Here is a 10,261-nt window from a genome sequence, read left to right as displayed (position 1 = left end):
TGTCCACATGCCCGAGTGGCATGAGGCACTAGTCCTTCATTCTGCCCGCCTGTTTGTGGCTCTGCTCTTCCAAGTTTTTGTCACCACAGAGCAGATGCCAGAGGAGGTTGAGAACTTCTGGAGAGCATGCCGGGAGGAACACTGCCTTCCCACAAAGCCCAACAGGTCTTGGTCACCCTGTCCTTCCCATGTCCTTGTGGCCAGGGCCAGTGCTCCCAGCGTGACCTGGCCTTTGCTCTGTACACAGGTTTGCAGTGCAGGCCATGAAGGCTCTGCTCTGCCTACTGGACTTTGAGAAGAGGCTGGTGGCTCTGGAGCGCAAGCGCCTCTGGGACACCCTGCTCTGTGCCGACACCCGGCACCATGCAGTCGGTCTGCTGGCCAGGTGAGACCCCCTTCTCCCCCCCGCCGCCAGCGTTTGTGCCCCGTGCCCGGAGTGCCCCACGTAGTCCCTGTGATTGTGGGCGAGAGGGCCTTGTCAGCGACGGGCGACCAAGCAGACTGGAATAGGCTGGGAGAGGAGGGTGCCCAGGAGCAGCTGCCTCCCAAAGCATCCACGTCCCCTTGCAGGGTGCTGGAGAAAGATCACACCTCTGGGAGTCAGTCCTGGCAGAGGTTTGCCTGCCTGGCTCAGGGCTTTTCTGCCTTTTTCCCCCTGCCAGGGAGATGCGCCATAGCTTGACCCCCTTGTGTTCCCGCATCGCCTTGCACCTGCTCAACCTGCTCATTGGGAAGCAGCCCTGCTGGGATCTGCCTGCCCTGGCCTTCTTTGTGGAGGTGAGCCTGATGGCCAGCGCTGCCTGGCTGAGCTGCCTCCCAGCTCTCTGGCCTCTCGTAGCTGCAGCCACCTGGGATGCTGCCCGCGCCTGCTGCTGCTGCCTGGGCCCGGCCCTGTGCGCTTCTGGGCTCCTGCTGGCCAGCTCCCCTGTCACTGCCCTGTGCCTTTCAGCTCCTGCAGTGTCTGGACTTGACCAAGCACGGTGCCAGTGCCCTGTCGGTTGTGTCCAGGCACCTGCCGAGCGAGTGCAGGGACAGGCTGCGCCTGGAGCTCAGAGGCCTCGTGGTGCTCAGCAAGGAGCCCTCGCTGGTGAGAAGGGGAAGTGGCTGAAGCTGCGCTGACAGCGTGGGGCTGGCCAACGCAGACCTTTGGCCTTGGCTGGCCTTTGGCAGCAGAGGCAGCTGCTCCCAGCTCTCCTGCCTCCCACTTCAGCTGCCCGAGTGCCCCAAGCAGCTGCTGGTGCTGCGGCTGTCCTTGGCTTCACAGCACGGCTCTTGCACACAGGGCGGAGGAATACGCGGCCTCTATCAACACCTGCTGGAGCAGCTGGCGGATCCTGATGCAGAGATGGTCGGCATGATCCTCTCTGTGCTCACACACATGCTCCAGGAGAAAGACCTCAAGATACCCAGCGCCACCGCCCTGAAGCTGGCTGAGCCACTCCTGCCACACTTGGAGAATGTAAGGCTCTGTGTCCCCAGCCAGCCCTCAGCACTGGACACTGCCCAGAAATGTTGTGCCTCGTGCACTTTTGGGCCTCTGCCCTGATGGGCCTGGAGTAGTTGGTGCTGAGGTCTTTTCCTTTCCTCCAGGACAACAGCCACGTGCAGCTGCTCTCCATTCAGCTCTTCTGCAAAGTGATGGAGCTGGTAGTGGAAGAGGGGGAAAAGCCTCTCACGAGAATTGTGAGCCAGAGCCTGCTCCCTCTCTTCCTGCGCTGGCACGATGAGAACCGGCGTGTGGCAAAGGTCAGCTTTTGTGTGACGCTGCTGCATCCCTGGCAAGGAGCTGGGCTGCCTCCTGCCCTGGCAGCTCGCAGGCTCCAGCCTTCCCTGGCCTTGGCACAGGCATGCGGGTCCGGTGCCCTGGGCTCTGGTGCCACCTGCGGCTCTCTGCTGCTCTCCAGGCCTCTTTCCAAGCCCTGCTTTGTGCGGCCCGCTTCCGGAGGAGGAGGGACCTGGAGGAGCTGCTGACCAAGCAGCAGCGGATGAAGTTCGCCGAGCGCCTGGTAAGGACAGCCCAGGAGCCCCAGCCGCAGGCTGGAGAAGCCCCCCCTGCCCCCCGTGCTGGGGCTGGCAGCTGTGCCCCTGCCCGGCGCCGCAGCCGGGCCCGCCAGCCTGCGCCCCACACGCCGCTCCCTGCCCTGGGCCGTGCGGGCCGGCTCGGCCGCTGCTGGGCGCAGGGAGCGCCCGGCCGAGGGCAGAGCCCGCCCCAATCCTTCCCTGTCGGTGCTCCCCGCAGCTGCTGGAGGACGAGAGCCGAGCGGCCGAGCACCTGCGCTGGGCCCTGCCCTTCCTGCAAAGCCCACAGAAGCGCCTGCGACAGGCGGCCGTCAGGCTGATCGGTGAGCCAGCAGCCCCGCGCCCCTCCCTGCCCCCGGCCCGGCTGCTGCCCCGGCTACAGCGGGAGCCGCGCCCGGGCCGCTGCAGCCCTGCCCGCCCTCGGCGCTGCCGCCGCCCTCCCGCAGCCGTGCCCTCGGGCGGCAGCGTGCGGCAGGGGCCCGGCAGCAGCCCTGCCGGGGCAGGAGGGCGTGCGGCCGCAGGGCTGCCAGCGCCCGTGTCGGGCAGCTGTGCCGGCTGGCGCCGCCACGGGCTCTGTCTTGCCAGGGGTCGCCGGAGTGCTCATGATGGGGCAGAAGGAGGAGCTCCAGGTCCTCAGTCAGGGTGAGTGGGGGCAGCCGCGGGGGTGCCAGCGGGGGCCGCCGGGGGCAGCTGCAAATCCCAGCTCCGGAGCTACAATCCCAGCCCGAGCTGCCGAGGGCTCTGCTCCCTGTGCGGACGGACGAGGGGCGGCGGGGACAGAGCCCGGAGAGCTTTCAGGCACACGTGGGGGAGCCGAGGCCATAACCTTCCGGCCCAAGCCCTTGTCTCCGGCTCCCTTCTGGCCATAGCAGAAGCCGGCTGGGATGGCCCTGGCAGGAGTGTTTCCCTGGATTCCTGCAATCCGGCCTCTAACCGTGGCTCTGTGCTTCTTTTTTCCAGCCCTTCAAGCCCTGAGGGAATACGAGTGCCCCTCCTTCATCAACCAATTTATCCAGCTGAAGTTCGAGGCAAGAGCTGCCGAACTTGGTCTGCAGGATCAGAAGAATCCGTGTCCTTCGGCAACCCCCAGTTCCCAATGAAGATGAGACCACCTGCAGAGCACAGGGGACCAGCTGGAACTCCAGGCACAGCTCTTGTTGGTCACAGCTGAGCCTGTGGGAAGCTCCTGTCATCTCCCTCGCTGTTGGCAGCTCCTTCCCTCCCTTCCTCCCTCCAGCCCCCAGGCCCTGTCCATCCCCTTTTTTGCCTCCCAGATCACCCCTTTGCTTTGCCTTCCCTTAATAAACAGTTTGGCTTTGTCACTTTACCCACGTGTCTGTGGAGCTGGAGCGGCACAAATCCTGAGCCCAGGAACACGCAGGGCCCTGCTGCCGTTCTCTTCCACGCTGTGTTCTGTGCACGGGCAGAGAGGAACAAGGGCAGCTCAGGCTGCAAAGGTCCCTGTCCTGCTGCTTCAGTTGCACAGCACCATGGAGTTGAAGGTCGTGCTGAGCACGCTGAAGGGAACAAGCACCCTGGGTTTTAGAAGAGCCAGCTTGAGGATGCTCTGAAGCCAGCTGTGAGGGATTCCACAGCATGCATCTATGGAGGGCAGAGGAGCTTGCAATGCTGGAAGTTTTTCCCAGAGAGCTTCCTGAAAGCACAGCAATGCTCCATCCCTACACAGGGACAGGAAGAGGGCAGAAGCAGAGACTGTCATGGCCTAACAGTGAGCTTTGCGTGTGCCTAAAAGCAGCAGCAGCAGCAGCGGCAGCAGCAGGGAGTGGCTGAGCCCCAGAGGCGCGACTGTCCCAGTGGCTGCAGCGCTGTCGGGCAGTGCCTGCAGGCTCGGTGTGGTTCTGGCAGCTCTGGTGTCCCCACAAGTGAGGAATGGCAGCCCCTGCCTCAGGCCCAGTCAGAAACCCAACCAAGTGAGCCCAGAGGGAGGAGACCCTTCCCACCTCTCTTGGGCAGGGCTGCAAAACAGCCCCTGCATCTTCCTGCCCCTCTGTTTGGGATGTGCTGAGCCCAGAGCCCGCCAGCTTGTGTCCTGCTGTCCCAGGAGCGTTCTGGGCGGGCAGGAGAAGAGGAGAAGTGCTGCGTGCCTGGCAGAGCATCCTGCAAGGGGCTCACCAGAGCCTCCTGTGGGAACAGGCTGCAGGGCGCAGAGGTTTTGGGACATCACACCATAACCAATATGATCTAGTGAAGCCAAATTTATTATCCTTTAAAAGACTAGATTTATAATAAGTCTCTGCTATCCACGTGTCTCTAGCTAATACATGATTGGTTAATCCTAGCTGTTCACGCGTCTAAAATAGAATGCTGATTGGATCATCTAATTTTTTACGTATCTTGCTGTGGTTGTCTGGCTCACCCATGGCTCACTTTCCCAAGCTTGCTGACAAACTTGCTGAGTCCTGATGACTCTTCTTCTTGTATCTTTTTCAAGGATATACCGAGCCCATTTCTGAATATGTCCATAATTCATTCTTTGTGAACGTGTTCATTGTCCTTTATTACAAGCAGGCTGGATTGTGCATCGGCTGAATATGGCCATTGTCTTACCAAAACTCCTCAACCTGCAAAATATCTTCACCAGTTCCCCGCTTTTATTTTTGCACAAACTAGACTGATTTAAAAGCACAGCCAATTATTTTTTGCACACAGCATAGTAAGCAAGGCACTATAAGCAGAATTGAAAAAAGAATACAAAGTATCATAATGCCAGAGCGTACTAAGTCCTTGAGTCAGCCTGTTATTCCCCAGAATTTTAGCCACTCATCAAAAGAATTCTAAACGACTGCCCACTTTTTCATATTCTCCTTAAGCAATGACAGTTTCTTGTCAATATATTCAGAGTGGTCAGAGAGATTCATGCAACAGATCCCTTCAAAATCTTCACATCCGTCTCCTTGTGCTAGCAACAAAAAATCTAGAGCAGCCCAATCCAGTAACACAGCGTGGCATATGCTACCTACATCAGTTGGTAAGCTCATTCAGTATTGCAGATGTAATGTTAATTTGTTTTCCTGTCCAACAAGCCAATCATTTGAGTTGTGTAAGGGCCTTTGATGAAGCTACTTCTGGTGTAAAAAGTGATGCCAGTATAACGAAACGTGTATTCTACAATTCTACATTATCCTTACAGTCTGAGCCTAATTACATTTTGGGTGTTGGAATTTGTGCCTGATGTCAAGCATCTGTTGAATGCTAGGGGCAAACAGTGTCAATTTCCCAAAATAGCACAGTGCTCCTAATGCTTTCTGAGGAATCACAGGCTCAGCTTTATCTCCACAAATGAGAAAACTCCAGGAGGTTACATCCTTGCAGATTTTTGTTTTAGGGATACAGACCATGTCCAACTGGCACAGTATGCTGTGGTATTGTGATACCAGGAAGAAAGAGGAGATATCCAAGTGCTACCATCGCCGTGTTTTCCTGATTTCTCCCTAATCAGCTCTTTACCCTTGTGGTACTCAAAGAACAAACAGTAATTTCCTGGCACTGATCCCAAAATATCCAATTCCTGCGGCCACTGGCTTGTAGTATTTAAACCTTGAGCGATTGTAAATGCCTCAACTCCTAAAGGATTTCTAGGGATTTTTTGTGTTTCACACCAATTTTCTGTGATCATCCCATTTTGATTAGTACACCAATTGGACCAGGCCTTACTTAAGTTGCCATAAATGTGAGCTCTGGTCCAATTTCCGAATTCTTCCATTGAGTCTAAGGGAATTCCAATTAAACAGGTGCAAAATGGATGCAAAGGTGTAGCTAGAGATAAACAGAAAGATTCTGCCCTGTTCTGGTAGCCTATGTAACCCTCATGTCAGCTCGCTGCTCTCTATTGTATACTCCCTGCGTTTCCTTAATCACTCCACTAAGCAACATTGTTAATATTTGCCAGGCGGGTGCCATTGTTGCCCTTGTCATCCATCACGCCTGCGCTTTGCCCAAATTGCTTTAGCTTGTTCTCACTCAAAATCTCTAAAGTCATGTATTTGTGGTATTGCTATTCTTACTCTCCATTCAGTAGCTATTATCTTGCTCTCTAGTACAATTTGGTTTACTACAGCAATTAAAGCAAGTTTAAACTGCAACCACAGTAACAATCTTTGCTTATGTATTTCTATCAAAGATACATCTTGGAGATAACTCTGATATCTTCTTGAGTTACGCCTTAAAAATTTAGCTCATGCCAAATTCTTGGGATAATAGTGTTAAGTGTGTAAGAGCAGTTATTGCATATTAGGTTAATAGGCTTAAATTTTTGCTTTTTCCCTCGGACCACTGCTAAATGATGTTCTTGACAAACTTGTCGCCAAGTTTTTAAGTGACGCTTTATACAACGAACCTTAAGCCATGCCTTACATGCACAACCATGCAGATATCAAGCATTTTCTATCTGATTTATAGCTTGTGATGGAAGTGAAGGTAAAAGAAATCTGTCTACATCTAACCCATGTGTATTAAGCTTATGTGGAGTTGCTAGTACTTCCTCTGCATAGTCCAGCAAATTTGGTAGATATTCTAACCGTTGTTCAGCGGTCGGCTGTTGAAGAATTGGATTCAGGGCCGTCTGGAGTCGGTGCTTTTGCCGACTCTCCGCCTCTGGGCACGACATGGGTTGAGGACGGTGCTTTCAGATAGGGCTTCACCCACATGGCTGGAATCCAACGAATGCCTTTATCTGTAAGTAAGCACGTAGAAGCTCTTCCTCTTAATTTGCCTGTAGCTGGTCCTTCCCACACCCCTGTTTCTGGACTTTTGAACATGACCTGAATGCCGTCAGGCAATTCCTCACTTGGATTACGTGTGAGGGCACGATGCACAAGAATAGGTGGATCTTCCCTATCTCCTGTTCTTCTAAGGTAATTAAGCACAAAAATGGCTTTAGCTGTTTTTTCCTCAGGGGATAACCTTGGAGTTCCCCCTTTTTGTTTTGCAGCATGCCCTTGAATGTCTGATGGGCACGCTCAATAATTGCCTGTCCAGAAGGATTGTGAGGAATACCAGTGTCACGTCGAATACCCCACAAATTACAGAAACGTTGGAATCTTAAGGAACAGTAAGCAGGACCATTGTCTGTCTTAATTGCTAAGGGGATACCTAATATGGCAAAGCAATTGCACAAATGTTTCTCAACACGACGTCTCACCTGTAAGGGAGTAGCTCATATAACTCAAGAATAGGTATCAATGCAAACGTGTACAAACTTTTTCTGACCAAATTCTGCTACATGAGTTATATCCATTTGCTATAATTGCAAGGGTTGAGTACCCCTAGGGTTAACACCGTGACTAAACCAATGCCATCTGGTTGACAAGTCAGGACAGTATTGCACAATACCAGAAGCATCAGTAAGGGGAATAGCAAATTGTTTACCTAACATTTTTGCAGATTGATGAAGAAATGCATGGGAAGTTTTGGCTTGCTGAAATTTATCAGAGTTTGGCATTGGCCAGACAGTGGCTACTAACCGATCAGCTCGAGCGTTACCTTCAGACAGACCAGGGAGAGCTTGATGACTACGAACATGAGTAATCAAGTACTCTTGCTGTCGATGATTTAGGGTTTTAAGCAATCAGCTTAAAAGGGAGTACAAATGCTCATTACTCATTTCTTCAAGCACTGCTCTTTCAAGGCGTTGGACACAGCCATCTACATAAAGTGAATCAGAAACAATGGTAATGACCTCAATATTCCAATTTTCAAAAGTCCAAATCACAGCTTTCAATTCTATTGTCTGCAATATATTTTTTACCTCTCCAAAAATGACATGCTTTTTCCACACTTTGTCTTACTGCCAAGTGCAGGCAGCCCTTTTGGGCCTTTTACCTGCATCTGTAAATACTGTCTGCCCAGACACTGGACAGTCAAATCTCCAGGGTCTGTCCTCCAGACGCTGATGCTCCACTAAAGATAAGACCCGGTGCCATGGATAAGTATTGTGAACTTTACCATCATATCCAGCCAAAGCTATCTGTAAAGAAACAGAATGCTTAATTCTCTAGTTAAGATATTAGTTAGCTAATGCTACAGCAATTGAATGTGGTTCATGTCTCTAGATTTCTAATGTTCTCTCACTGCCCTTCATAGTCAAATGAGCCAAAAGTTCTAGTTGAGTGGTAATATTTCTAGATTGTTTTACAGGTAAAAATACTCATTCTATAATAACAAAAGGATTAGCTTAAGTTTTAACCTATTGATAAATCAAGGTGAAAGGATGCTTGGCATAATTGTCATCTTCTTTGTTCTAGGTGATGATCATCAGTTGAACTGGAACATCTTCAAGCAGAGGAGGTCCATGTGAGGTAGCAACCTTTGTGGCAATGTGATCTAAGGCTTGCTGTTGTTTTTTATCTTGGATCTGGCATTCATCTGCTCAAGACGAAGTACTTAGTAACTGTATTAGTGCTCCAAGTTCTTCATTAGTTATCCCACAAATAGGTCTTATCTATTGAATATTTTCTACTAACTTCTGCACATCAGGTACAGTTTTCATCTCAGTTGTAATGGTGAGTTTTTGTGGCTTCGCTACAGACTGATCAATCTGCCACCCAAGATATTTCCGAGGAGCAGAAGATGGCACCTTATCAGAAGTAATTTTCAAACCCCTTTCCTCAAGCCTAATTGTCATGGCTTTTAGAACAGTTACAGAGTCTAAGTGTTTTCCAGCCACTAATACATCATCCAAGTAATGATAGATGATATACTCAGGGAATTGCTGCCGAACGGGTTTTAATGTCCAAGCCACATAAATTTGGCACATCGTAGGGGAATTTTGCGTGCCTTGGGGCAAAGAAATCTATTCATACCTTTTGTAGGCTTCTGCCTTCTTGATAGATGGAACAGAAAATGCAAAATGAGGAGTGTGTTCTGGATGCAAGGGAATGGTAAAAAAACAATCTTTGAGATCAATGATCAATAGATTCTATGACTCAGGTATCATAGTAGGAGATGGAAGACCAGGTTGCAAGGCAGCCGTACTTAGCATGACTGCATTAACAGCACATAAGTCATGGACAACCTCCATTTCCCACTCTTGTTCGGGATGGCAAAAATTGGAGTGTTCCAAGGGGTAATCAATGCCTTTATGTGCCCTTCCTCCAGCTCTTCTTGCACTAATTGTTGGATTATGGGCAGCTTTTCCTTTGACAGCGGCCCCTGATCAATCCAAACAGGTGTATCAGTGGTCTAGCTGATTTTGAGGATTGGCTGCCTTCCAGTGGCCGCTGCTAAAAAGGCCGTGTAACAATGGTGGCTTTTAAAGTTTCTTTGTAATAAAATCACCGTTAGGATGTGTCAGGGTTACCTGTTTGTTTGGTTTAGGTCTTGTGATGTCTGTGGCTCAATATATTTCTTGTTTACCTGTGGAACCAAAGCTTCCTGTTCCCCATTCCTTGTAGTCTGTACAGGGTACACAAGACTTAAAAGGAATAAGCTGAGCAATTGGTGAACCTTTGGGAATAGATACAAGAGGGAAAAATGTTCTAACCATAATTTTAACAACCCCTTGATAGTCTGCATCAATAACTCTTGGAATTCTATTTCATCTCTTTTTACTGGCAGATGATCTCTCTAACAGTAAAGAACTAAGCTTATCTTTCATGGGTCTTTTTACAGTAGTATCCATCAGGTGTACAGCAGAGTCCGTGATGGTAACATCTACTGTGGTTTCTACTTCTACACTGGCACTTCTAGAAGTTGACGATCTAAGGGAGTAAAATCTTCTTCTTCTTCCGTGGGAGGCTGAGCTATCCAGGCAGCTCTCTGTATTTCTCTCGGCATGCTTGGAGAGGCTGCGTTCCAAGGCCCCTTTCCCTGGAACCGATATTCTCTAGTATTGTGGTTATCTTTTTTGCGGATCAAACAAAATTTTTTCATAAATGCAGAGTGACACTGACTTATTTGAATATATTTCATGCAAGATATATGCTTAAATTCCACTAGTTCACCCAGTGTTGCTTGCCACAGACCATAGTGACAAGAAGTGCTCTACAGACTTTGGACTTTTGAACAGCAATGTTTTGCTGGCCCAACCTAGGACAGTCCTAGCACTCTGGAGAAAGGGTAAAATAATTCACACTTGATTTTGAAAGCCTGGAGCAATGGAAAAAAAAATCATCCTGAATCAGAGAATGTTCAAGAGAAGCATACTGGGAGGCACAAACTGAATGAAACAATAATGTCTAAAACCAGAATGCTTGAAGCTGTGGAAGGAGAACGGGGAGATTTG

General features: G+C 50.4%; 1 protein-coding gene across 1 annotated transcript; it reads left to right on the top strand.

The window, feature by feature from the left end:
* The first annotated feature begins 1,629 nt into the window (after positions 1-1,629).
* Positions 1,630-3,294, top strand: LOC143692026 (uncharacterized). Its single transcript, XM_077171485.1, has 5 exons — positions 1,630-1,746; positions 1,905-2,006; positions 2,240-2,342; positions 2,605-2,661; positions 2,980-3,294. The coding sequence occupies exons 1-5, from the start codon at positions 1,639-1,641 to the stop codon at positions 3,117-3,119; spliced, it is 510 nt and encodes a 169-aa protein (XP_077027600.1). The 5' UTR covers positions 1,630-1,638; the 3' UTR covers positions 3,120-3,294.
* Positions 3,295-10,261: the final 6,967 nt, after the last annotated feature.

This window comes from Agelaius phoeniceus, chromosome Z (genome assembly GCF_051311805.1).
Source record: "Agelaius phoeniceus isolate bAgePho1 chromosome Z, bAgePho1.hap1, whole genome shotgun sequence".
Lineage (NCBI taxonomy): Eukaryota > Metazoa > Chordata > Aves > Passeriformes > Icteridae > Agelaius > Agelaius phoeniceus.
Note: the sequence above shows the minus strand (reverse complement) of the source record. Positions and strands in the feature narration are given on the sequence as shown.

What these genes read in the sequence shown, in the direction of transcription:
- LOC143692026 (XM_077171485.1), top strand. Translation starts at nt 1,639, where the DNA reads ATGGAGCTGGTAGTGGAAGAGGGGGAAAAGCCTCTCACGAGAATTGTG. An exon ending in AGAACCGGCGTGTGGCAAAG is followed by an intron (nt 1,747 to 1,904) that starts GTCAGCTTTTGT and finishes GCTGCTCTCCAG; the next exon opens with GCCTCTTTCCAAGCCCTGCT. An exon ending in GCTCCAGGTCCTCAGTCAGG is followed by an intron (nt 2,662 to 2,979) that starts GTGAGTGGGGGC and finishes TCTTTTTTCCAG; the next exon opens with CCCTTCAAGCCCTGAGGGAA.